The sequence below is a fragment of the Equus przewalskii genome, chromosome 13 (assembly GCF_037783145.1).
Source record: "Equus przewalskii isolate Varuska chromosome 13, EquPr2, whole genome shotgun sequence".
Taxonomy (NCBI): Eukaryota; Metazoa; Chordata; class Mammalia; order Perissodactyla; family Equidae; genus Equus; species Equus przewalskii.
In genome coordinates this window covers 10,457,052-10,484,944 of record NC_091843.1, presented here as the reverse complement: position 1 = coordinate 10,484,944, position 27,893 = coordinate 10,457,052, and the positions used below count along the sequence as shown (strand labels likewise).

Here is a 27,893-nt window from a genome sequence, read left to right as displayed (position 1 = left end):
TACTGTTTAAAACCCTTTATGTTGAAAGTAACAGAAAACTGAAATTGAAGCCATTTGAGCAAAAACTAAACAGTTCAGGGATATCTCTAGCTTCAAGAGGAGCTTCATGTAGGGCCCAAACAGCATAAGCAGGACTCTCTTCTCTCTATTTGTCAGCTTTGCTTTTGATTCAATTTCAAACAGACTTAAACTTCATGGAACCAAGATGGCAGCTGGTAGCTCTGGGCTGTGACATTCAAGTCCAGAAGGGGTTAGCAAAATCCATTTTTCCAGCAGTCCCAGGGAATATCTCATTTTATTTCACTGACTTGGATTCAGTCACATGCACATCTCTGAACCAATGACTACAACCAGAGTGATGGGATACCCTAGAGCTGAAGGGTGGGACCAATTTTAAACAATCCACATCGCTGAAAATGGAGGGAAAGATGAATTACCCAAAGAATAATCAGAATGCTTTTGGACAAAAAAGGTGAGGGAACTGATGCTGGGAAGTTAGCCAATAAATGTCCACAATATTGGGATGGTGCACCTTTGCCGTGAGTGAGGACCATACCTACTTAAGGGGAAAAGGAGTATAGCAATAGGGCTCATGCAGAGTTGAAGCTGATGTTATACAAAGCAGGGCCAGGAGAGACTGCAGAGTGGGCTGCCATTGTCATTATTACTCTTAAACAGTCCAACCTGCCTCCTGGCACAATTCTTCATTTTGATATCAAATCATCACAGAGGGAGCTGCGACAATGCAATTTCCTTATCTCTTCTCAGATGGCTCTGCTGTTTGTTTTGCTGGATGCTTATTCTCCTCTTGTTCTGTGAATTAGGACCATCACCAAAGTCCTGCACACAGCCCCCTCTTTCTCTAAGCCTCTTTTCTTGATCTCAGCCATTCTCCAGGTTTCAATGACCACGACTTTGACTGTAACTTCCAAAACTTCATCTGCTGGCCCATTCTATGAATCATGGACTTTGTAAATGAATCCAGTTCTTATTTGCAAACTCTGTGTCTTAGAATCCTGGGCTTGTTCTTGTTTGACCCCAAAAAGACCAACTTGGAGCTTTACTTAACAATATGAAGGAAAAAGAAAGTCTAAGCCATACTCTGAGTAAAGGTTTATCGTTTGGTAAAAGCTCCTTCCACTAAATTCCAAGTTCCTTGAGGACAGAGACTATTCATCTGTGGTAGCAAAAACAAACTTAATCATTCAATAAGTTCATGTCAAAATATACACAGATTTCAGTACAAAGCAACACTCCCTCCTACACCATTTCTGATAACCAATCCTCTCATTCCCACTAGAACAGTCACAGTGAAGGAATGATGGTCAGCTTACTCCAGCAGTCTATTCTGGTTGTGAACAGCTATAATATTAGGAATTGTATTGAGGGAGGAGTGGTGGTGTTGTCTTCCAATATCTAAATTCCCTTCATATGCTTGGTGAATCCACTACTCTCTGTGAGGAGGCAAAATCCTCTCTCTCAACTTGTAAGCTCAAAATGACACATATGTGGTTTTTTCCTCCTGACCCTTAGCATTTAGCACATGGTATGTGGACCTCATCTGGGCGTGTAGATCTGCATCTGGAACTGTGAATCTTAAGCAAGTTACCCAAACAAGCAGAGACCAGCTAGAATTCATTTCACTTGTGACATCTAGTGTCCAGTGGTGGTAGTGGCAGTACTCTATGCAGACAGTTCCTAAAGAATGATCTTAATATGATATGGGTAGCTTCTGTGGCTTTGCTAATGCTGTGCCCTCCCCTTGAATGCCCTCCTTCTTAGCTCTGCTATCCTTGAAGGCCCTGCTCAAATGCTACATGCACTATGAAACTTTAAGGGAATACTCAGAGAAAACTGACCTCTCCCTTTACACAATTCCTTTACTGTAGTGTAGCCCTGTAGTTATATATACATATAGACACACACACACATATATATATTTAATCCCTTAGTATATTGTGAGCATCTTCCAGACAAGAGTGGAGATTACCACATCTCTGAATTCCTTCCACTATGCCTAGCACATTGTGTCCACTCAGTTCATAGTTTAAAATATTTAAAAAATATTAGAAACATTAATGAAATATAGGTCTACCTTCTCATATAACAAAGGAGAAAATGAAGTTCAGATACATTTTAGATTACCTAATTTCAGCCGGTCATGATTGGCCTAGGCTAGAATGGTGTCTTCCTGACTCCTGAGCTGAGGAGTCTTTGCTACATAATAGAGAATGGAATTTCATTTATTCAAGAACGTCGGGGTGAAGATAAATGAATGAGCATCTGGCTCATTCAGCCCTTAAACACATTTGCAAGTCTATACTGTGAACAACTTGAAGGCATCACTGTTGCCAGTGTTCAAACCCAGATCAACTCTTTATGGTCTGGCCTAGCTCAGTCAGAAACAGAAGGCTGCAAAAGAAACTGAGAAGAGGAAAGCAAGGAGGGTGTGTTATCCCAAGACCCAAACCGAGACTCAAGGAGAGCAATTAATTCCATCAAATGTCAAGAGAAGTAAGGACTAAATAATGGATTTTGCAAGACAGAACTCTCTGGTGATGTCGAGAAGAGCCATTTCACCAGACTGGCGGGGACCAAACCTGAAGTGGGAAACAAGTTAGAATAAAAGGTAGAAAATGGAGATAGTGAGTCTAAACTTTTTTTCCCCAGGAATTTTGCTATCAAGGGAAGCAAATAAATGGGGAGGTAGCTGCTTGGAATCAAAGGAGGTTAGTATTATTTTATGAGATGGAAGTCATTACAGCATGTTTACTGATAGGGAAGATCCAAAAGGGAAGAAAAAACTGATGATGAAAAAGATACGAGCTACGGCCAAGTCCTCAAGTAGGCAAGAAAAGATGGGCTCAAAAGCACAGCATGATCGATACAACAGTTGCTAGGACTCAGAAGTGCTCACTAAATGTTGGCTATTATTATTTCCGATTGCGTAAATTTTTGAATAATGAATAGGCACCAGGTTTACAAAACATAAATTCATTATTTAAACATACATGCAAGAGCTTGGACTCTTAGCAGCAGACTGCATTAGTTCAAATTCTAGTTCTACCACTTGGCCAAGACTCTTTTCTTCTTGGGGCTTTGTTCTCCTCTGCAGAAAAGGAGAAGGTAATAATACCTACCTCATAAGGCTGTGTGCGGGCTTAAATGAGACAATCCGTGTAAAATTTTGCATTTCCCCGGCACATGGGGAAGGCTGGAGTGTTAACGTTATTATAATAACTGTCATTCTATCTCATAAAAGTAACTGTGATTCTCGCCGATGATGCTGTTAGGCACTGTCATACTGATTCTGATTCGTGGAACCACCAGAAAGGCACCAGAGGGCGGGGTCCTCAGAGCGCACACTGGCCAATCCGCTGGGAGGGTGTATGAGGCCGGCACACCTCGGAATTCCCCACCGCCTCGCCTTCTAGGGACACTGTCTCTCAAGAAACACTGTCATTTAAAAAAAATACACCCGGGAAACCAACCCTGAGTAAGGTTGACCAGACGGTGAGCCCCCTCGGCACCCACGCCCAGCCCACTGCCCTCCACGTGCGCCCTCACTGTCGTTCTAGTGGGGCGGGGCACTCTGCTGAACGTTCTTCCGGGTTTTTCCTTTACGAGCGGCTTGGGCGGAACGTCTCGTGAGAAGTGCGCATTCTCGCGGGAACTGCATTCAAAAAGCCCTGGCGCTTCCCGGGGCGCTAGCTGAGCGTCCTGGCCGGTTTGTCTGTGGTGCGTTGGAGTTGCCGCCACCAGCCTGGGCGCCGCGAGCTCTCGCCGCGAGCCGCCCCCTGCAGCAGCAGGGGAGAGGGGTGAGGAGAGAGGTAGGGGCCAGGGGCCTGGAGGGGGGTGCCTGTGGAGAGGAGCGGCGGGGAGCGGCGCGGGGCAGAGAGCAGGGCCTTGAGGGACCCGGGGCCTGCGTCTCGGCCGAGGCCTGAGCCGGGTCGGCTCCTCCTGCGGAACCCGGGGCTCTGGTGGACGGCTTCCCAGCCGGTCTCAGTTCCGTGGGGCCGGCTCGGCTGCCGGCCTCTGAAGGAGCGGACACCGGGTCTGCGTGGTCGGGTCCGGTCCGGTCGCCGCCGCCCACACGCGGCGGTCCGTGCGAGAGACCCATTTCATGGAAAATACGCACCCGGTTTCGAGGACTTCTCAGAAGAGTAGTGTGTCTCGTTAATTCTCTTTATAATGATTGAATGTTGAAATGATAATATTTTGGATGTACTGGGTTAAATAAAATGTTATTAAAATGCAACTCCGTTCACTTTTTTTTTTTTAATGTGGCTCCTTGAATATTAAAAATCCTGTGTGGCTCGCGTGACGTTTCTGTTGGACAGCTGCGTGCCGGGCTCTTCCCCGACTGCTGTTCGCCCGGTAGCTGGTTTCATGGTCTCAGAACCCTGTTAGGGAGAGGTCAATGTCCTGGGGTTGGGGAGGACGGACAGGGCGTGAAGGAACTGTCCGAGTTCGTGCGACCGGTGAGCAGGTAGGCGGGTGGGGACTCGGGCAGCCTGGGTCCCGCTGCTGCCTGTTCCCTAGATGCTCGGTGCCTGCTGTGGGTCTGAGACGCCGAGCTAGGAGCGGGTTAGGAGCGCCAGGCTTCGGAGCTAGAGCCGGCCCCGTCTGACTTTGCATTTCCTAGCTGGTAACCCTTGGGCAAGTTCCTTATCCTTTCTGTGCCTCAGTTTGCACCTGTGTAAGATGGGGGAGATGACTTCTGTTTTATGGGGTTGTTGAGAGGATTAAATAAAATAACCGTTTGCAAAGCACCAAGCACAATGTCTGGCACACGTTAGCTGTAGATGTTATTCAACCCTGGCTCCCTCGCTCTGCAGGTTGATAGGTGAACTCTTACTCATCCGTTAGACCTCTGCTGAAAAGTCACTTCCTCCGGGAATCTTTCTTGTCCGTGATCCCCCCTACCCCGCCCCCACCCCACTACCCAGATTAGGGCAGCTTCCCCGTGTTACAGGCTCAGATAGCGCTATACATCTCTCCCTCTTGCATTTATCACACTTTATAGTTCAGATCTTTGGAATGAATGAGAGCTAATATTTTGGCTTCCTTGCACATTGCTGGCTGGGAAGTCTTGAGGCTAACTCCATTTTTTCTTTGGTAAATATTGATGACAATAGTACTTAGGCCCATCAAGAGAATTAAATGAGATAATGCATTTGAAGCACTCTGCCTGGCAAAGGGTAAATCCTCAATAAATATAAATTATTAACGGTGCAATAATTAGGGGCTGACTCCATCATGTACAGGCTTTGGAAAGGTCTTACATTTTAGAGCAGTAACTGCCATCCCTGGATAACATAGGATACCTTCTTTTTTTTCTTCTAAAACCCTGTATCTCCTTCATTTTCATCCTGAAAGACCTTGCTTCCTAATTCCATGATAAATTGAAGCAGTTAGAAAGGCGCTTATGCAGATTCTCGCCACTATATCTGCCTACATACCTACCCTACCGGTGTCTGCACCCATGTACTTTTCTTTCTCTTACTTTAGATGAAATGTTCATGTTGTGTCTAAAATCACTTCCTGTACGTTAGACCTCACCCCTTTATTCATCCCTCTGGCCATTCTCCATGTCTTCTATATCATCAGTTTTTCCTCTCTTGGATCTATCCCATGGTGTACAAGCATGCTCTGATTTTTTTCTTAATGTTTAAATTTTAATTATTTTTTATCTAAGAAAAAGAAAGTCTTGGCCCTACTTCCCCTCCAGCTACTGCCCCATTTATCTGTTCTCCTTTGTACCAAAATTGTGCTTGCTGTCTCCTAATCTACCATTTTCTCTCCAACCCGTTCCAGTCAGGCCTTTGCCCCTTCTCTCCTCCAAAACTGCTCTTAGGGTAACCAGTGACCTCCATGAATTCAAATCCAATGGCCAATTCTCAATTCTCGCCTTATTAGACTTAGCATTTGGCACAATTGATTACTTCTACCTCCTTAGGGTAGAATAAACACTTTTATTTATTGGCTTCCAGGACAACACATGCTCTTGGTTTTCCTCCTACCTCACTGGCCATGACTGAGTATATTTTGCTGTCTTCTTTCCCATCTGTTAACAGGGCTCAATCCTTGGTCCTTTTCTCTTTAATTATGCTCATACTCTGGTGATAGCAAGTCTCAAGGATTTATGCTAATAACTCCCAGATTTATATCTCCAGCCCAGACCCCTTTCTTACTCATATAGCCAACTTCTTACTTGACATATTTCCTGTCTAAAGCTTAGTCCTCTGATTTTCTTTCCAAAACAGTCTTTACTCACCAGTTTTTGGTGCCTCAGCTGTTGGGGAATCTATTCTACTAGTTGCTCAGGCCAAAAGCCTTGGAGGCATTTTTGACTTCTCTCTTTCTCACACATCCCACATTCCATTTGTCAGAAAATCATGTTGGTTTTACCTTCAGAATATATGCAGAATCTGACCATTTCTCACCACCCCCTATGCAGGCACCCTAATGTGAGTGTTCATCTCACCTTGTTTTTCTGCTTCCAACGTGTTCCCCTCCAATCTATTCAACATAGCAGCCAAAATGATCCTTTTAAATGTCAGACCTCTACTCCAGACTTTGCAATGACTCCCCATTTCACCCAGAGTAGAAGCCAAAGTCTTTACAATGGCTTGATCGGTCTGTTCTGCCCTATTATCTCTTCTGACCTAAACTCTGTCTTGTTCATTCATTGGGCTTCCTTCCACCTTAATGCTACCCCATGCCTGGAACATTCTTTCCCTAAATAGGTACTTGGGTAATTTTCTTATCCTCTGCAAAGCTTTACCCTGAAGTCTCCTGAGGGCCTACCCCTCAACACTAAATTTCATCCTAGTTGCCATACCTCTCCCTCTTCCAGGCTCCCTTATCCTGTTATATATATTTTTTTCATTTCTACTTTCTAACGCACTTAATATTACACTGTTAATGCTTGTCTTCTCCCACTGGAAGGTAAGTTTTATGAAAAGAGAGCTTTTTTTTTTTTTTGTCAGTTTGACCTCTGATATATCTGAAGTACCTAAAATGGAGCCCAGCACATAAGGCATTCAAAAACTATTCGTTTAATGAATGAGTACATTGATTGGAGACATGGAGAACATCTTAATAATGGCCTGTTGCTCTTTGAAGGCGAAGCTGAGTTTGAGTCTGGCCTAAGAGTTTGGGACCCATCTGGAAAGGGTGATGAGTGAGGTTAAGTTAAAATGGAATGTTTCTATATATATAATGTTTAAGTCCTTGCTTGAAAATCGATAATGAGAGCAATGTTCTTTAATTACTGTGAATATGGTTTCTGTTTTGCATGCCCTCATAAATAACTAGAAAAATGCTAGTGAGTCTGTTTTCAATAAAGCAAATTTAATGTGGCAAATTTAATGTGTTCAGGAAGTTAACACTTATGAAAAATTGTGGACATGATAGTCCTTGCTTTACCTTAGGAAGCTTATTCAAAGCTGTCTTTTTATTTGTTAAGTAGCAGTCATGCTACTATAAAGTTTCTTGATTTCTTTCATTCTTTTCTTACCTTGATTACCTGAATAATGATCTATTTATGAGACTCACCCTACCTTACCATTTAAGGAAGCTGAGCACACAACAACTGAACAATTTCCTGATACTGCATTTCTTAGAAGCAAAATTAAATGTATTCATCTTTTTTTGCTCTGTTTGATTTGGTCTCAAATCAGGTAACAGAATGGTCAAACCTTGCTCTTAGGACAAGAATACAATTTTGAACATTTAAAAGTCAGGAAGATCTTTAATATTATGTTTTTATATGGTGGTAGTATTGAGTATATATATATATCTTTTTGTGTGTGTGTGTGAGGAAGATTGCCCCTGAACTTGAGCTAACATCTGTTGCCAATCTTTCTCTTTTTGCTTGAGGAAGATTGTTGCTGAGCTAACATCTGTGCCAGTCTTCCTCAGTTTTATGTGGGGTGCTGCCACAGCATGGCTTGGCAAGCAATGCTGGGTCTGCATCTGGGATCCAAACCTGCAAACACTGGGCCGCCAAAGCAAAGCACACAAACGTATCTATTATGCCGCTGGGCTGGCCCCTATATATGTATATATGTATTTAATTGATATCATTGTATGAACTTTTTTGTTTAAGCTTAAGTACTTTTATTTCCTCTATTTACAGTAGACTAAAAACAAGAAAAAATCATGGAGGCAGATGTAATTGCAGATCTTCGCTGCAAACTCAAAGAGGTTGAAGAAGAGCGACTAAAAGCTGCACAGTATGGTTTACAGCTAGTGGAGAGCCAAAGTGAATTGCAGAATCAATTGGATAAATGTCGTAATGAAATGATGACCATGACTGAGGTAGGACTCTAGACTCCTCTGTTTACAAGGGTATAGTTAACTATTGAAGATTTGTGTTGTCTAGCAATTATCATTAATATTTTTATTCTTTTCTGAAGATTTTATGTCTAGTTCCCACCAACCCCCATCCCCAATAAAGGGGAATAAACTAAATGAAGTCCTAATAATTCTTTCTGACCCAGTGTGTTCTGAGTTTGAAAAATCAAGTTATCATCACTCTCTTTACTGCATATTGGATTTTAGGTTTTGTTTTATCTGCACTCTTCCTAGGTGACCTCAGTTGTTTCATAGCTTTAGATGACATCTAAAAGCCCCATGACACTACGCCAAGTTCTTAGTTTCCCCTTAAAGTCTAGACTTTGTATTCAATTGCGCACTAATAGACATCTCAAACTTAACATAGAAAGAATAATTGATTTCCTGCCCACTAACCAAACATTCCCTTGCAGTTTTCTTTATCTCATTTAGTAAATATAGTAGCATTCATCCAGTTACTTGAGCCAAAAATCTAGGAGTTTAATTCAGTATCTTTCCCTTATTTATCATATTTAATCCATTAGTAAGCTCTAAGAACTTGACCTACAAAACATCCGTCTATACTACTGCAACTCTGGTTCGACCACCATCATCTCTCCCTAGACTACTACTGCAGCCTTCTAACCAGGTTGCCTATTTCTCTCATTGCCATTCAGACCATCCGTTCCTCACACAGCAGCCAAGTTGTCATTGAAGAATATACAAAAGAGCAGTCACAACCCTGCTAAAAACATGCAATGGCCTCCGTTTATGTATACAACAAAATTTAGAACTTGGGTTTGCAGATCCCTATGTGATCTGACACCTACCAACCTTTTGACCTCATCTCAAACTTCTTTCCCTTGTTCTTAGCTATACTAGTCCTGCCTCATAGGCTTTACCGAGCTGCTCCCTCCATCTGAGATGTTCATCCCCCACTGGCGTGGATTGAGTCCTCAACCTTCAGGTTTCTTTTAAATGTCACCTCAGCAGAAACGGCTTCCCTTACCATGTTTGTAAAGTTGCCATCATTCACTCTTTTAGTTCTCTGCAGTGCTAATTACCTCCAAAATAAAAGCTCCCTGAGGGGCCGGCCCAGTGGCAGAGCGGTTAAGTGCACACATTCCACTTTGGCGGCCCAGGGTTCACTGATTCGGATACCGGGTGCTGACATGGCACCACTTGGCAAGCCATACTGTGGTAGGCATCTGACATATAAAGTAGAGGAAGATAGGAATGGATGTTAGCTCAGGGCCAGACTTCCTCAGCAAAAAAGAGGAGGATTGGCAGCAGATGTTAGCTCAGGGCTAATCTTCCTCAAAAAAATATATGTATATTGTAAAAGCTCTGAGAGGCAGAAGACTGCTGTATCCCTAATGTCTCGAACGCATTTATTGAAAGAATGAATAAATCAGTTTGATTTAGTAAATGCTCAGAAATATATTTAAATTTTGAGAAAAAATTTAAATATAGCAAATAATCACTAAGACTAAAAATAATGTGTTGGAGAGGGTGTGGAGAAAAGAGAACTTGTGTACACTGCTGGTGGGAATGCAAACTGGTGCAAACACTGTGGAAAACAGTATGGTGATTTCTCAAAAAACTAAAAATAGAACTACCATACAACCCAGCTATCCTACTACTGGGTATCTACCCAAACAAGTTGAAATCAACAATCCAAAGTAACATATGCACCCCTATGTTCATAGCAGCACTATTCACAATAGCCAAGACATGGAAACAATCCAAGTGCCCATCGACTGATGATTGGATAAAGAAGATGTGGTGTGTATGTATATATATACACACACACACACACACACACACACACACACACACACACACACACACAATGGAATACTACTCAGCCATAAAAAAGACAGATTCATCCCATTTGCAGCAAAATGGATGGACCTGGAGGGTATGATGCTAAGCAAAATAAGCTAGACTGAGAAAGACAAACACCAGGTGATTTCACTCATGTGGAATATAAACATACACATGGTCAAAGAAAACAGCTCAGTGGTTACCAGGGGAGGGGGTTGGGGGTGGCACAGGGGGTGAAGGGGAGCACTTATGTAGTGAGAGACAAGAAATAATGTACAACTGAAATCTCACATAGATGTAAACTATTTTGAACTCAATTAAAAAAAAATTTTTAATATTGCAGGTAAAAATAAATAATGGCATTCCTTTTCCTGTTTTTCCTTCTTTTATTTAATCTAATTGTATTTTATTTTATTTATTTATTTTTTTCCTGAGGAAGGTTCTCCCTGAGCTAACATCCACTGCCAATCTTCCTCTTTTTGTATGTGAGCCGCCACCACAGCATGGTCACTGACAGATGAGCGATGCAGGTCTGCACCCAGGAACTCAACTGGGCTGCTGAAGTGGAGTGTGCTGAACTTAACCACTAGGCTACCACTCCTGGCCCTATTTTATCTTATTTTTTAAAATTTATTGAAGAACTTTGAACTGATGCCCTTTTTATCTTTAAACTTCCCTGTCAGTAAGCAAAAGCCTTCTTAAATACTCCTTTTATCTCAGCACTATATTCATTTGAGTAGTCATTTGTGAACATTTCTCAGATGACTGCATTCTGAAAGAAGGGCTTATTCAGTATTTCACTTTACACCTCATCCACTATTTCTTCATTTTGCTCTGAGCTACAAATAGAGCATATCATTATCAAATCAAGTAATTCTCACTAGGAAGACTTAAATGCTATTAAATCTTTTCTCTTTTTCTTTTCCTAGCAGAGATTACTTAACACATTGGCATTGCCATGTAGCACTTTTTCCTTCCTTGAGAGGGCATAGAAGCAAATACTATATCCCTGGCGTGGACTTGAATGTAGTCTCAGAATACACCTCGGGCTTTTTAAGACTGATTAGCTACAGTTATTCCAGATTTAACATGTGGTTGTTACTTAGAAAGCAGCAGATGTGTGAAACAGTTGAAGGTAGAACTGCTGATACGTGATGACTGTAACTTATTTTTATGTAATTGAATTACTGTTGAAACTGTTTTCAGAATTATGAGCAAGAAAAATATACTCTTCAGAGAGAAGTTGAGCTCAAGAGTCGAATGCTAGAAAGTTTGAGCTCTGAATGTGAAGCTATTAAACAACAACAAAAGATGCACCTGGAGAAATTAGAAGAGCAACTGAACAGAAGCCATGAACAGGAAATGAATGAACTAAAAAATAAGGTTTGGATATCTATGTATTTCAGAACAAAAATGTTCCATGCTTATACAGCAATCTCTGACCTTTAGGTGATGAAGATTTTCTCAAGGGCTCCATCATCTTACTGTTGGGAGTGGGAACACTGAGAAACGAGAGTTTACCCAAAGGACTTGTATAAATAACATTCTGCTAATTCAATACAATTATTTCATTTTAGTAACTGGACGTTTGTTATGGAGTTTTAGTTCAGTGACCAGCATGACCTCCTTGCTTATAGCATATAGTGTGGCAGTCCCCTTTGAGAAAGACTAGTCTCCTAGCTTTGACTGCAACTAGTGGTACACTTTGTAATTCCACAAAAGAAACCAACAGTTTCTTGTTAATTAATGCACATTAGAATTGATACTTTATAGTTTGTTTATTGAAGATAAACTAATACATATGATCCAATTCTTAAAACAACTTCATAGGGGCCGGCTCTGTGGCTGAGTGGTTAAGTTCACGTGCTCCGCTGCGGCGGCCCAGGGTTCGGATCCTGGGCGCAGACATGGCACCGCTTGTCAGGCCACGTTGAGGCGGCGTCCCACATCCCACAACTAGAAGGACCTGCAACTAAGATATACAACTATGTACAGGGGGCTTTGAGGAGATAAAGCAGGAAAAAAAAAAACTTCATAAAGGGAGATACCATTAATTATCTCCATATAACAGATGAGAAAACCAATGTTTAAATAGATAGAGTAAGCTGGATGAAATTAAAGAGCTAGAAATTATAGTCAAGAGTTGAAGTAAGGCTGTCTGATTCCAAAGCCCATGTCACTATACTTAGTCTAATGACATGTTATACTGTCTCCATTTCAAGCATAAATACAAAATAAATGATTATTCAGTGATTGTCCCTTCCCTTTTGGCACCCCCATCTACCCAGTTCCTTCAGGTTACTCATAAGGAATCCAGAACTTTTGTCGTGGCTCCTCTGTATAGAGTCCATACTTTCCAGAACCCTCCCTATCAAAACTTGCCTCACTTTTGTCCTGTTTTCTCAGAAGTGTGTGTTCCCATTTTCATTGTTAGGTGTAGCATCGTTTAAGATTTTTGCATATCTCTGTACCACTTATTGTTACTTAATTTCTCATTAAATTGACTTTTAAATATTTTCTCATTTCTCATCTCAAGTAGTGATATAGTGAAATTACATATTTGAGCTGGTTATATTTTTTCCTAATATGCAGTAAAACAAACATAACTATCAAAATATGCTTTTGTGTAATACTTAGAATCATCTTGCATACCTCTGGCAAATAATAATCCAGCTTATCTGAACCTAATCTGAGTTGAGACACCAATGACTGATAATAACGCATCCTTTTCTTTTTCCCGGATGTTATTTTGATTTTAGCTGTAGCTTTCATTACCTAAACACTAAAGAGTAATGTAGGAAATATTCAGAGACTGAGGCAAGGCCAATTATAGAGATGGCTTTTTGGTGGAGCAAAGACTGAATCAGTCAAAAAATATTTTCAGTCTTAGTGATGTCCTCAAACTACTTGTGCCCAAAATTTGGAGGTTTATTTGCTATCTTTCTTTCACTTATTTCTCACATTTACTCCATCAACAAGTTTTAAGAACTTGACCTACAGAACATCCATCTACACTACTACCATTCTAGTCCAGATCATATCATCTCTCTCTTGGACCACTACTGTAGCCTTCTATCCAGATAGCCTGCTTCCATCATTGCTCTTCATAACATTCATTCTTTACACAGTAGCCCAAGTGGTCAGGAATCTAGACCTACTTTGATAACTTGTATGGATTCTTTGTATGTTTATAAAACAAGGCATGTCATTATCAAAAGATGCCTGGCCTTGGCCAAATAGGAAACCCTAATAGTCTCCTCACGCAGTAAGTTTGCTTCAATCAGTGATGTTTTTTGGATAGATGGCCACATTTTGACATAGATTATTCAGCTGAAATTTTTATTTTATATCATGAAAATAGAAAAGGGAAAACAAATCAATCTAAGAGGCTCTTATTTTTAAAATAGAAAACAAATATCAGGATATATTCTAAGAATGCTGAGACCTTATTGAAGATAATTCAATATAGATGATAATCATAACCCTGGATATCAAGTGAAAGCTTTTTATTGATAACAGAAACCATGTAGTGAATGCTAGACATGATGCTGAATGTTTTACCCCTCTGATCTCAATTGAGAGCCTAACAATGACTCAGTGATGGTAGGTGCGCTCATTTACCAGTTTTACATATGAGGAATGACAACACTGAGACAAGTTAAACTTAGGCCTCACCCTAAAGCTTTCTCCTTCTGCTGTAAGTTTGTTCCCTTTAAGCTATATATTCTAATTTTCCAAGATTTGGAACTATGCGACATTTTAAAATAGTTTTGTTCCACTTGACTGTTTTCCTAAAAGTTATCCTGTAGATACCAGGACAATTTGTGCTACAACTGTATATTCTGATGACCTTCAGTTACCTTTTGATTTATAAGAATGTGAATTATTTTCTTTTTTTACTTTAGTTAGAAAAACTGAAAGCAGAATTAGATGAAGCTAGGCTTAGTGAAAAGCAGCTGAAGCATAAAGTTGATCATCAGAAGGAACTCCTCTCTTCTAAATCAGAGGAAATGCGGATTATGTCTGAACGTGTACACGAAAGCATGTCTTCAGACATGCTGGCTCTTCAAATTGAATTGACTGAAATGGAAAGTATGAAGGTAATTTTTATGGCATGTGTGTTTTCAGTTTTCTTTCTTTTTTTTCTTGCATATTTTTTACATAGTTTTGTAATAATCCTTATGAGCTAATTTTAAGGCTGAAATATTCTTTGGCCTAATTTTGATTTAACTAATTAAAAAATGTTTTACAGAGTCTTCAGGTAGATTACTTCATGCATAATAAAGCTTTAGATTACGTGATTACTTAAGGCAGAATTTACCTTTAGATTAATGAAACCTCTGGAAAAATTTAGAGACATTTTCTCTGATCCTAGTTTGTGTCATAAAAGCCCCTTATAAATGTTGGTCCATAGAAGTTGATGTGCATACGAGTGCAGTTTTTTTCATTGAAGGCTAAGGTTAATTAAAAAGTGAAGGCTTAAATTCATAGGAAAGAAAGTCTCCAGAGCCTTTTATTTGATTCTCTGCTAAAAAATTTAGTAATTTTTATTTGTTATGCACCTTACAACCTTCGACTAGTTCTTTCACTTTAGTTTTGGGTGTGCACCACTGATGATAGATAAACTGAGCAGCTACTAAATGAAGGATTATTCAAGAAGATTTCGTCTTTTTTAATTCCTGTTGAATAGACCACCCTCAAAGAAGAAGTGAATGAACTACAGTACAGACAAGAACAACTAGAACTTCTTAGTACTAATTTAATGCGCCAGGTAGACCGGCTTAAAGAAGAAAAAGAGGAGCGAGAGAAAGAAGCAGTTTCTTACTATAATGCTTTAGAGGTATTATGGTCATAGTGACATCATCTTTTCCAATTTGTAATAAGTTTTCTTGCTAATCTAATCTCTATTAGCTAAACTGTTTTCTTTTGAATTTAGAAAGCTCGTGTAGCAAATCAAGAACTTCAGGTGCAGTTAGACCAGGCACTCCAGCAAGCCTTGGACCCCAATAGTAAAGGCAACTCTTTGTTTGCAGAGGTACTTACAAATATTCCATTGATTAAATTGACGTTTCACTTAATAGAAGAATAATGAAACAGATTAATATTTTCTAGGTGGAAGATCGAAGGGCAGCAATGGAACGTCAGTTTATCAGTATGAAAGTCAAGTATCAGTCACTAAAGAAGCAAAACGCATTTAATAGAGAACAGATGCAAAGAATGAAGGTATTGAATTATTACCATCAAAGATTTATTAAACCTATTTTATATCACCATTACATGTATGGATATATCAAAGAAAGCATCTTTTTCTTCAAGGAGTATACTTATTTAGTTATTTCTAGAAAAGCATGATTTTAGAAAAAAATCAGTATTTTTAAGTTGAGCTAAAGATCCATTTATATTTTATTTAAAAAAATTAATCCTGTAGTAAAGATTTAGTAGTAGTGTATTTAGCATTGATTGATTGATTGATTTTTTTTTTTTTTAATAGTTACTCACTAGCCTTGCCTGAAAGGTATAAATCTTTCTTTGTGGAGTGGGGAAAAAAATTAATAAAAAAGTTTTCATTTCCTGCTGTCGGCCTGGTGTCTTTCTGAGCACAGCCCTACAGTTCCTACTTCCATTAAAACTTGCTCTCTCACCATTCTTCAGTTCTCCCACAAAGCCCTTTTATAGAGTGAAATTTGAATTTCCTTCCCTTACAGTTCCTCAAGTCAAGCCTATAGGCCCTTTTAATTAAAAATTTAATTCATAAAGGGTTTGTTGGTCATCATTTTAGTCAAACAGATGGCAACAGAAAAACATGTGGAAGATAGAAAGAGTTCAGTATTGTACCATCCCTTAGAATTCTCATCCCTGATCTCTTGTGCCTAATTCTCCTAAGGTGGTGACTGAAAGTCTTCCTGCTGTTTATTCAACATGATAAGATTTACCAAAAAAAATAGGAAAGGTCAGTAATTAAACTTTGGAGTTAGGTGAATTTAGGATTGAATCCTCGTTCTGTCACTTGATAGCCTTGTGACCCTGGACAAGTTCTTTAATTTTTCAGACCATCAGTCACCTCATCTGTAAAGTAGAGATATTAGAACCTGCCTCTTAGAATTGTCTTGGAGTTAAATGAAAGCATAGTAAAAATGCTTACGTGGTGCCTGGCAAGTAAGCAAGTGCTGACTTAATAAACAATAGCTGTGCCTTTTATGTCTAGGGTTCAACTGTGCTGCCTGGTTTACTGAGGCTCTCCCCTGCTGGGAGTTTCTTTGTAACTTTTCTCACATTTGTTCTTTGTTTTCTTTCAGTGTTTGTTGGGCTACTACCATGTCTCCCAGTGTTCCCATAATATCCCAAACTGGCTTTAGACATCAGTAGTATTCCGAATCTTCTTAGGCTACATGTGTCTAGCCTCTAGTGTCAAGCAAGAACAAAAAGTAGATCCTTAAAAATGTTAAAAGTCGTCTTTCTCTCTTCCTTGTAACCATACCTGCAATCTCGTATCATTGCTTGCTTTACTTAAAAGTATGTTTAAACTAATTGACACTTTTTAGAACTCCAGAAATTTCTGAAGGAGGAAAAGAATGTTAGGTTTAGATTTTAGTTGACTTCTTTCCGATTGCTATGCAATTATGTTTCACAGAAGTACAAATAATTGTTACGGACTTCAGATATTACTCATAAGTAGTTAAAACAAGTACTCAAGAGTTATGTCTATAACTAAACTTATTGATATATTTTTAAATTATTAATCATTAGAAACAGCTAATTAGTTTCCAAAATGAGTTCAAATTCATAAAAAGTGTAAATTGTACCAAAAGATATGGTTATCAGAATCTTCCTCTCCTCTACTTAAATTTATGGGGGGGTGATTTTTTTTTCTAGTTACAAATTGCCACATTGCTACAAATGAAAGGATCTCAAACTGAATTTGAGCAGCAGGAACGGTTGCTTGCTATGTTGGAGCAGAAGAATGGTGAAATTAAGCATCTCTTAGGTGAAATTAGAAATCTGGAGAAATTTAAGGTATGTGTAACATCTTTAAAAAAACAGCCAAATTTTGGTTTGAATATTTTAATACTTTTAACTTGAATAGATTTTTTAACTTATGTAATTAATTTGTAGTTTCAGTTGAGATTGGTTAATATTTAAATTAATTTTTTCTTCTAGTTTCTTTTTTTTTCAGTGTTTTTGACTGTTGTTTCTTCTAGTAGATCCAAACTAAACTAACCTCCCCATATTTGTTGTTTTCGTATGTAAGTTATAACTCAAAGTGCCCTTATCTTTAGTGTACAACTCAATGAGTTTTAACATACATATATTCCCTTGTAATTACCACTTAGCTCATGATATAGAATATTTCCAACCCTCCAAAAAAGCTCTGCCATGTCCTTTTTAAGTGAGTACTACCACCTTCTAATTTTTTATCAGCGTTACATGTACAAATACTTTTGAACTTCATGTAAATGGAATAATTTGGTGTATACTCCTCTGTTTCTCTATTCCACTCAACATTATGTCTATAAGATTTGTTCCTCCTTTTGTGTGTTATCAGTAGTTGATTATTTTTCAGTGCTGTCTGCTTCCATTTTTTATTGGATGCACAGTAGGAGCTTTGTCCCATTGTCCAACATTGTGTACCAACTGGAATTCATACACGTCTTTAATAAACTACTTTTTAGAAAAATTTTGAAATAAATTCAAGACTCCCAGAAGAGTTGTAAAATTATTCTTATATACCCTTCAGCCAAATTCTCCAATTGTCAGTTTTACGACATTTGCTTTATTATCTTCTGTATGTCTCTCTCTCCATCTGTATATATTTTTTCCTTAAACATTTGAGAATAAGTTGCAAACCAGATAGCGCTTTAGTCTTAAATTGTACCTAATGTTATTGAAGTTCATTCTCTTACTTATATAGTACAATGGTCAAAATCAGGAAATTAACGTTGGTACATAGGGTTAGCTAAGTTGCCTTTTACGTTTACTAATTACCAGTGTCCTTTGTAGCAAAATGAAAATACCCCAAATGCTTTCCTTTTGGGGTCCAATCCACGATCACATACTGTGTTTAATTGTCAAGTCTCTTTAGTCTGCCTTAATCTGGCATAGTTCCTCAGTCTTGCTTTATCTTTCATGACCTTGACATTTTTGAAGAGTACAACCAATTTGTAGATTGTCCCTCAATTTGGGTTTGTGTGACATGATTAGGTTCAGGCTGTATTCGTTTGACAGGAATGCTACATGAGTACTACTGGACCCTTCTCACTGCATCACATCAGGTGGCACGTGGTGTCTACTTGTACCATTAGTGTGATATTAACCCTGATTGCTTAGTTAAGGTTATGCCTGCCAGGTTTCTTTACTGTAAAGTTGTGATTTTTTGCTCTGTATTGAATAAATTTCTTATGAGGAGATACTTAGAGCAAATAAATGTATGTTTCTCCTTATACTTGAACATCCATTGATGATTCTTGTCTGAAACAGATATTACTATGATGATTGCCAAATGGTAATTCCACTATTCCTTCTACATTTATTAGTTACAATAGTAGTAAATGTATGGGAAAGAAGAAGCTTTCTCCTCCCTCATTCATTTACTTATATCAGTTTAGCCTCATGAATTCTTATTTTATCCTATGGATTATAGTCCACTACTTTTCTTTATTTACTCTGATAAATTGTCCCAGATTAGGCCAGTAGGAGCACTTTCTTACTCTGGCACAAGAAGGTATTCCTAGCTCACCTGCCCCCGCCCTGGAATCAACATTTCTCCATGAGCACTGGTTCTTTTCAGCGGAGAATGGTGTTTAGAAACCAAGGTCGAGTATGAGATGGACTTATTGCTACCGGAGTGTCATCACTTCTAGACCCTCTCAGCACACAGAACTAGGAATCTGTGGGCATATATTTAGTGTATTTATATATGTGTTGTGTGTGTGTTTATCAATGTTTTGTGTGTATATTTAGGTATGTATGAGTATATGTATGTACATATATACATACACACAAACAACAAAACCTTGATTTCGTACTGATAACTCCAGTTTGAATCGAGTACCACAGGGTTCATTGCCTACCCTGTTTTCCAACAGTGAAAAACCCGGCACTTATTGTCCTCAATATATTTGCTTATTTACTCAACCTTGGAATGCATATAGTTTTGGAATTATCCTACTCACGAGAGTTCAGGATTTGTTTGCAGTTCTTTTTGTTTTTAGCCTGAGGGTATACATAGTCAAAATACTGTGTTTAAAAGTTACTTGGGTTGTTTGGGATTTTTCTTCCCCCTCCTCCCTGGGGTATGAGTATGTTATTGATCTGAAATATAGTTAGATTTGTTTATTTTTGTTTCTACTTCATTTTGTTGCCCTCCATCCATCCTTCTTGAATTTATTTATTTTTTTCAGTATGTGAAATATTAACATGGTTCTAAAAGTCGGAACTATAAAAAAGATGTACTCAGAGAAGTATCCCTCTTCCCCATCCCTATTACCCTGTTGCCACACCTCCTCCCCTTGTAGGTAGCCGATTATATTTGTTTCTGGTTTACTCATGCTGTGTTTCTTTTTGCAAAAATGAGCGACTCTATGTATGCTTTACTTCCTCTTTTTTTAAGACAAAGTGTAGCATAACACAGATAGTCTTTTACACTGTCCTTTTTTCATTTAACTGTATCCTGGAAATCACTTCAACTCAAGTTTATAGAGATCTTCCTAATTCTTATTTACAGCAACAAAGAATTCCATTGTACAAATTCTCACCCACTCTCCTGTGTCCAGGTATTTAGGTTATTTCCAGTATTTTGCAATTGCATGCAGTGCTGCAAAGCACATTTTGCTTATGTATGCATTTTCTTATTATTGTAGATGTATCATCAGGGATAATTCCTACAGTACAGTTGTGGGGTCAAAAGTAAATGTGTACGTAGTTTTGTTAGATATTCCCAAACTCCTCCATATGGCTTGTACCAATTTACATTCCCACTAGCGATATATCAGAGTACTTATTTCTCCATAGCCTCACCAATGGAATGTGTTGTCTTTTTAAATGTTTGCAAGTCTGACAGATGAGAAATGGTATCTCAGTATAGTTTTAATTTGTATTTATCTAGTAATGAATGAGGTTGAACATTTTAAATGTGTATTTGTATGTGTGTGTGTGTGTGTATAGAGGAATTAAACCGTGTTTTCTACTAGTACTTGTATGGTTTCACTTTTCGCATTTAGAGACTGAGCTCTGTTGAAGTTTATTCTTTTGTATGGTGTGAAATATGAATCTGCTTTTATCTTTTTCAAATAATTAGCTGGTTGTCCCAGCATCATTTATTAAAAAGTCAATCTTGGCTCCAGTGATTTAAGATGCCACCTTTATCATGTTTCAAACTGACATGCGTGCTTGAGTCTGTTTTTGGATTTTCCATTCTATTCCATGAGTCTACTTATCTGCATGTCAGTACCACACTGTATTAATTATAGAAGTTGTATAGTATTTTTTGTCTGGTAGGGCTCGTCCCCCACCATAGCTTTTCTTTCTCAGTGTTTTCCTGGCTACTGCATGTTTGATTTTCTCTATGAACATCTTGTCTAGCTCCAAGAAAAGCTTGTTGGTATTTTTATTAGGATTATATTAAATTTCTGAATTAACTTAGGGAGCACAGTTATCTTCTCACTAACAAAAGAACTGATTAAAATTTATAAATGACAAATTTTTGTAAATGTTAATAACCTCTTAGGCATTCTGAGTTTTACCCATTAGTGTGCCATAAAATTTTGTTTATGTAACTTTATTTCTTTCCCTTATAATAACTGTTGAAAGGACTGCAATTTTGATTAAATTTGTAGTGCATCGTCAGGCATGTGGCCCACCAGTGGGTTCAGTGCTATACTTTGAAAATTATGGCTTTAGATCTGGGTTTTAAGCTGCAGTCTCTGAAATTGTTTACAAGTTTTTGAACAGATTTACATTCCCCCCCCCCCAGAGAAATTGTACACAGATTCTGTACAATTAACTTTAGGGATCTCCACTCTCATATTTTTCTAATTTATGACTTTGTCACAAAGTCCAGATTAAACCCAGTGAGTATTTATTTCTTCCATTTTAAAAGCCAGGAGAGGGAAACCAGAGGATACAGGTGTAGTTAGGAGCAGAAGCTTTGGAGACAGATCTGGGCTCACATTCTCTCTTCTCAGTTTACTTGCTTGTGGCATCTTGAGCCAGTTCCTTCGTCTGTAAGAGAGGAATGCTCATTCTTGCACCTACTTCAGAAGGTAAAGGAGTTAAGTGGATAGTACTAAGCACAGTGCCTGCCATATGATAAACATTAAGTGATAGCTGATATTATTAATGATAAACATATGCTAACCAATTTGTTACTTATTTTAAGAAATAACAATTGTTGTTTTCTTTAGAGTTTATATGAAAGTATGGAATCTAAGTCTTCAGCCAACTCTGGTGCTCTAGAAGATAACACCTATTACACAGATTTACTTCAGATAAAGCTTGACAACTTAAAGTAAGTGTTGGGTGGATAGAAAGATGCAGACTCTTTTGACTTGTTTTATAAGTAGTATTAGTGACTGTAATTTTTTGTTTTAAAATTACCAGAGGAAAATTCCGGGAAAGAAAGGCAACAAAAATATCTTTGTGTAGCAAATGAAATGTATTCAAGATATAAATAGTGTTGATTATTGAAGAAAAAATACTTTCAATGAATAGTTGTTTTTATTTCTTTGTATTTAGCTTTTTATATTGGTAAGTGAAAAGAACTTTAATGTAGAAAATGTTGTTATAATCTAAATTTTTCAAGAATAAGTATCACATAGTGTAAAACTTAAGGGAATTTATTTACACATGCATAAATGTGGGAAGAATAGTCTCCCCCTTAGTCTATTTCCTTTGAAGAATGCACGAGATTTTTTTTATTTGAAAGTGCTATTGTTAAAGCTTATTTTTTTTACTGTTTGTTACTAGAAACCCCAAGGAAATATATATTAAACTAAGAGTTCAAATATATAATAAAAGATTTGCACTAACAACTACATTTATATTATACGTTATTTTAATATTCTTTGGTTCTCCTTTTTCATTAATATAGCAAAGAAAATGAAAGCACTAAAGGGGAATTGTCTATACAGCGAATGAAAGCCTTATTTGAGAGCCAACGGGCTCTGGATATTGAGCGCAAACTTTTCGCAAATGAAAGATGCCTCCAGCTTTCCCAAAGTGAAAATATGAAACTAAGAGCTAGACTAGATGAGTTAAAACTGAAGTATGAACCTGAAGGTGTGTATGTTTCATATGTTTTATCTTTCAAATTGTGGGAAACTGAGAAATCTTATAAATTTTTTTCTTATCACAGCTTTATGCAAATCCTGTTACAAACTAATCTGTCATTATATATTTATATTTAATAAAAGAAATTTACTGCTACAGAATATATAGGACAATTCAAAGAGAACTGGGTACTGGGTGTGCATGAATATAATAGGTATTCTTTTTGCATGTCTGTATAGTATCTGAACCTTGATGTTTGATGCTTTTACATTTCAGGTTGCAGCATCTTATGTAATACTAAAGAGTTCACTCTTGTTGAGGCAACTCATGTTTGGGAGCTATATTAATTAAATTGTTTATAGAAAACCTAAAATAATGGAGACTTAAATGAGATAGGTATTTATTGGTCCCTAATAAAAGTCTGGAGGAGGCATTTCAGGATTGGTCAAAGTGTCAGGATCTAGGCTTCATTTGTGCTGTTCGTCACCATACATCTCCTTGAGCAGAATTTAATCATGTGGCCTCACCTGCCTTTAAGAAAAGCTGAGGAATACAGCCTTGATTCTCAGGGGCCATGTTCCCAACTAAATCTTGAGGATTGTATTATTAAGGAATAATAGTAGGACAGATATGAGAGGACAACTAGCAAGTCTAATCACTGAGATAGAAAGTAGCTTAACCATACAGGCTCTGCCTCCTGTTCACTAAAGAGAGTGATTTTACTGTACGTAACTTAACAAGTAAAAGGCCGAAGGTAAAAAAGTCTAAGAATGTGATCATTCTTAGACCAAAAAAAAGTATCATTATGTGTTTTAGGTTATAGATTTTCACTGTTCACATGCCTAAGACTCTTCATTATTGCCTCAGTGAATCCAAAGTGATTCTCAATGATGGCAGGGAGGTTGTCCGCAATAATAAGGATTTTTTTATAGTTTAAAAAGGCTTCTCCTTCTCTCAGTCTTTTTCTCTTCCCTGATTCTCATAGGGTTTCCTGATTAAGAATCATCCATTATGAATTTTAAAGGTCTGCTGAATTGAACACAGCAAAGAGACAAGAGGAAGTTTAGTGAATCTAGATTATGTGGTTTTCAAAGGAGCAGTGCAAGAGAAACGGAAAATAATGATTTAAAAACAACAGTGTAGAGTTGGACCACCAACCCCCTGTCCAACCGTGGTTTCTCCAACTTCACTAACATTTTGATTATTAAAATGAAGGACACACATAGGTATGGGGATAGGGAAAAGGTATTAGAGCAATTAATTCAGTAACTGTGTATATGGACCTGCATAGGAGATGAAATGATATAATGTTAGGCAATGGGGTAGAAGACTATTGCAGTAGTCAGCAGTGAGACATAATATGGTTTGAACTGGGGAGGTATCCATGGTGGAAGTATTCAGATTTTAAGTATATTTTACAAGCTGTTAGGCACAAATCACCATATTCAGAGAACTTTATCTGTTCTTTTCATTTAACCTGTAAAACACACAATATCGAGTGAAGTGGGTACTTTTAATCCTCATTTTACAGATAAAGAAAAGAAAGCTCAGAGAGGTTAAGCACTCCCCAAGGTCACTGAGCTACAATGTGCTAGTACTAAGATTTGTACCTGGATTTCTTGACTCTTTGCCACCTCATCCCTCATCTCTATGCTGAGATCTTATAAAGCCCTGTGCAGCTTTTGTCATAATACCAGAAGAGAACATTTGTGTTCATTCATAGAGCCAAATATATTGAGTTCCCAAGGAAAAACTTATAGCCAGAGAACCTTTAAAAGATATAGTTAATGGAGTCCATGAAAAAGGATAAAAGAAACAATATGTTTCAATAAGGAGATGAGTGGGTTTTAAAAGAATGGGAAAAAGAATCTGTAACTAGTTCTACCTCTTTATATTGTGTCTTTGATTTATTGACTGGATATGTGTTTAATGGTTTTTATTCTCAGAGAAAATTGAAGTGCCTGTACTCAAAAAGAGGCGTGAGGTACTTCCTGTGGATATTACGACCCCTAACGATGTATGTGCCAACAGTGCCATTGGGGAAGAAGTTTATAGATTATCACCTCAGAAAGAGGAGTCACACTCCTGTCCAAATAACTTAGAAGATAACAACTTGCAGTTAGAAAAGATAGATTCTGAAAACAGACCAGGAGTCATTCTCTCTCCTCACAAAAATCTGCCCATGGATATTCAGCCAACAAAGGCAAAGAAATGTGTGAAACTTATAGGAGTTCCAGCTGACTCTGAAGCCTTAAGTGAAAGAAGTGGAAACACCCCTAACTCTCCCAGGTCAGTGTCCTCTTTTCTTCAAGGCAACCAGCAGACCTCTCCATCTCTTCTCTTTCGCTGCATGAACTGTGCTATCTGTTTCTTTATCTATTTTCTTAGTATTGCATGCAGTGTAATTCCCCAATTTCATCTGCCTACCTTCAACTTTTCTAAAACTTTAAGAAAGACTAAAATGATTGCAAGGGGAAAGGACTCCTGAATAAGGGAATTATTTTTAAAAGTTATACTTTTCTGTTTCATGAAACAGAAGTATCACAGTCTAGTACATCCCTGAATGTTTTGGTTTGAATAAATGTACTGTTATTTTTTTCCTGGTTCAAGAGTGGCCATGAAAGACAAATTAACTTGCCTCCTAAAAGGGCTTTCTAGTAGTCTAAGAAATTTCAGCTTCTAGAAAACTGTTAGGTGAAATTTGTTATGACTTTTAAAATTGTTCCTCCTAAGTCTTCAAGAATGGGCTTTGATACCTATTTTGACATTTTAAAATATCGAAGGTAATTTATTGTCATTTTACACCAAAACTTCAAGGCCTCTAGTTTCTGCGTATTTGAGTTTGTGACTAAAAGAGGAAGTTTTAGACATTTATGTCTGTAGGAATCAATGTTTTAAGGGTCTTATCTTTTAAAAAAAGTTAAAATAATAGGTCAGAAAGTAAGAGAAAGTGAGTAGAAGGGAAAGGTAGGTAACAGGGGCTGAGGCTAACGTGGAATAAGAGGTTCTGGGTGTGTACAGCAGGACCAAGAGTGGGGAAAAAAGTGAATGAGGAAAATGGAGAAGGTAAAAAAAGATGATAAAAGCTAAAGGATGTCTTTATTCAATGGAATGATAGATGCATTTAAAATAAATATCTTTAGACATTTAAAAAATTAAGCATATTGATGTGAAAATACTTGTATTGTCTTCTGTGAAAGGAGATCTTGAAGGTGCTGCTAGGGCTTCATCACCCTTAGATGGAGGAGTACAGAATGAGACATTTTACTAAGTGTGCGTTTGAGCTGAAATAGTAAGACATAGCCCATCTTAGTAAAAGGGCTTTCTTTTATGTTTTATCTGATTTCTCTTTAAGTCTTCAGTGCTACTAAATGTAGTACTCAACAATGAAGGCACTTCAACAATGTTAGCTGCTGTTATTATTAATGAGAGGAGTAATTTATTACTCCATTCCTTGAATTTTTATATGATAACATTATAACCTATAAGTCACATAAAATAAAAGCTTGATCTTCTCAAGGAAAAAGTAACTTTAAATGAATGATAGGTGATGCACACACATGGTTCTAAGTATTTTGAAATGAATTTAACAGGTTATGCTTGTATATATGTGATTCATTGTATAAGTGCGCTTGACGATTGTATATTTCTGGAGGTGGATTTCCAGAATTAATCAGTGCAAACCTTGCTATCTGTGTTGTCTTCACTTCTTTTTCTGCCTTTTTTTGCTTGATAAAAATTACTTAAGCAAATGTATGTAGCTACTTATTTGACTCAAATTAAGTAGCATGTTGGAATTTTTTGTCTTGTTAGTTAAACAAACCAAATAAAATACCACAAAACATTTGTTTTTGTGTGTCTGTGTGAGTCCATCTGCTAACTTAAGATGTTTCCAACCTTTTGCTCTCTGCATGATTAACTTAGACACACAATCCTATGAAAATATTGTAACAATAAATATGGGCTTTATTGGGAACTTCACTATGCATGCTTTATAAATTTAATTTATGCTCTTGCTATAAAACATAGACCTTTTAAAATATCTCTCCACTGTTGGTTTTTCTAAAATTATTATTCTGCTATTTGAAACTCAATTTGAGGTTTTTTTTCCTTTTTTGAGATAAATAGACATCTTTTCATGCAGCTCAGGATTCCCTGTTATTTTTATGTTGTGTTTGTCTTTTGTATGTCATGTTAACATTAAAATAGTCCTCTAGCATTTACATTTTTTTATTAGGTGTATTTATCATTATATTTTGATTCTTTAATGTAGGCTTCATCATGACCTTGTATCAACCTTAAAGATATTTCTTTAGACATTCAAAAATTTGTCTATTGGTATAAAAAGATTCTTTTAGAGAGGCAGTGACTTAGTTTTCTTAACGGTGTTGAAGTCAACTATAATTTTTTTCGTCATACACATAAAGAAAAATCACCATGTCTCATTAGAGGCCCATTATGCTAGAGTGTTGTTTCTTCTTTAATTTTTCATAACCACATTTGAATTCAGAGTGGATGCTTTAATGCCTGTAGGTTAGCTGCTGAATCAAGGAGTCAAACAGAAGTTAAAGAAGGGAAAGAAACTGCAAGCAAATTGGAAAAGGAAACTTGTAAGAAATCACACCCAATTCTATATGTGTCCTCCAAATCAACTCCAGAGACCCAGTGTCCTCAGCAGTAAAGACTTTTCTTTAATGAGAGTAAGGAACCATTTGACCAAACCATTTGGACCTTAGTTAAGATTGTCTTCATCTATAGTATACTACCTTGTAGGTTACTTATTTCTATTCATTGTGGCAGGACTTGGCATTTTCCTGCTTCTTTGACCAAATGTTCAAAATTTGGTTGTAATTGTAACCAGGAGAGTTCCTTAAGTGATGACCCTTCATGGAACTTCTATAAATCACAATGGATTAACTGTTAACTGAAGGAAAGTGTTATTATAAATCTATTTGTTGCCTTTTATATGGATTTTTTAAATGATATTAACACATACCTTCAGAGCCATATCTTTGAAAAGGGAACACTGAAATCATTATTTTATTTTCCTGTGTACTTTTTTATGAACATAGTTTTTCACTATGTTGTAAAAATAGAAAACTTGGTTTAAAAATATATATTGTAACTGGCTTTTGTCAGTGTTTAAAGGACCAATGTTCATCTTTGTACTCATATACATGATTTAAATTTTGTCTCAAGCATATGAAAAAAGTAATTTTGGAAGTTAAAATAAAACTGCAATAATTTATCCTCTTTCTATTTTCTTACTCTCTATAGATAATAGGATATTATCAAAGGGAATAAAGGAAACAAAAAGGAAACTTTAGGGATTCTTGATTCTCTGGTAAATAAAATTTTTGTGTATATATATTTTATATATAATAGCTATATAACTATATATACACGCATAATATATATTTTTAATTCTAAACTTTCCAAATAAAGACTTTTTTTCCTTTCAA

At 37.4% G+C, this 27,893-nt stretch overlaps 1 protein-coding gene and 1 long non-coding RNA gene across 9 annotated transcripts; one reads left to right on the top strand and one right to left on the bottom strand.

Annotated features, from left to right (window-relative positions):
- LOC139075046 (uncharacterized) lies at positions 1 to 3,579 on the bottom strand. Its single transcript, XR_011525073.1, has 2 exons — positions 3,141 to 3,579; positions 1 to 1,177 (listed from the first exon to the last, which is right to left on the bottom strand). It is a non-coding gene; the product is annotated as an uncharacterized lncRNA (long non-coding RNA).
- On the top strand, positions 3,323 to 27,893 carry SPDL1 (spindle apparatus coiled-coil protein 1). Of its 8 annotated transcripts, none has more exons than XM_070569055.1 (12): positions 3,323 to 3,513; positions 8,144 to 8,325; positions 11,374 to 11,550; positions 14,073 to 14,267; positions 14,858 to 15,007; positions 15,104 to 15,202; positions 15,280 to 15,390; positions 17,041 to 17,181; positions 21,567 to 21,670; positions 22,253 to 22,440; positions 24,378 to 24,720; positions 26,965 to 27,893. In XM_070569055.1, the coding sequence occupies exons 2-12, from the start codon at positions 8,167 to 8,169 to the stop codon at positions 27,110 to 27,112; spliced, it is 1,815 nt and encodes a 604-aa protein (XP_070425156.1). In that variant the 5' UTR covers positions 3,323 to 3,513; positions 8,144 to 8,166; the 3' UTR covers positions 27,113 to 27,893. The 8 variants fall into 8 exon arrangements, with proteins under 8 accessions (XP_070425156.1, XP_070425154.1, XP_008506326.2 ...); XM_008508104.2 differs by lacking the exon at positions 3,323 to 3,513 and adding an exon at positions 3,648 to 3,818; XM_008508103.2 differs by lacking the exon at positions 3,323 to 3,513 and adding an exon at positions 3,648 to 3,830.

Bases quoted from the DNA above. Each gene is read 5' to 3' on its own strand.
- SPDL1 (XM_070569053.1), top strand. From the start codon at position 8,167: ATGGAGGCAGATGTAATTGCAGATCTTCGCTGCAAACTCAAAGAGGTT. The intron at 8,326-11,373 runs GTAGGACTCTAG...AACTGTTTTCAG, and splicing joins AAATGATGACCATGACTGAG to AATTATGAGCAAGAAAAATA. The intron at 15,203-15,279 runs GTACTTACAAAT...AATATTTTCTAG, and splicing joins GCAACTCTTTGTTTGCAGAG to GTGGAAGATCGAAGGGCAGC.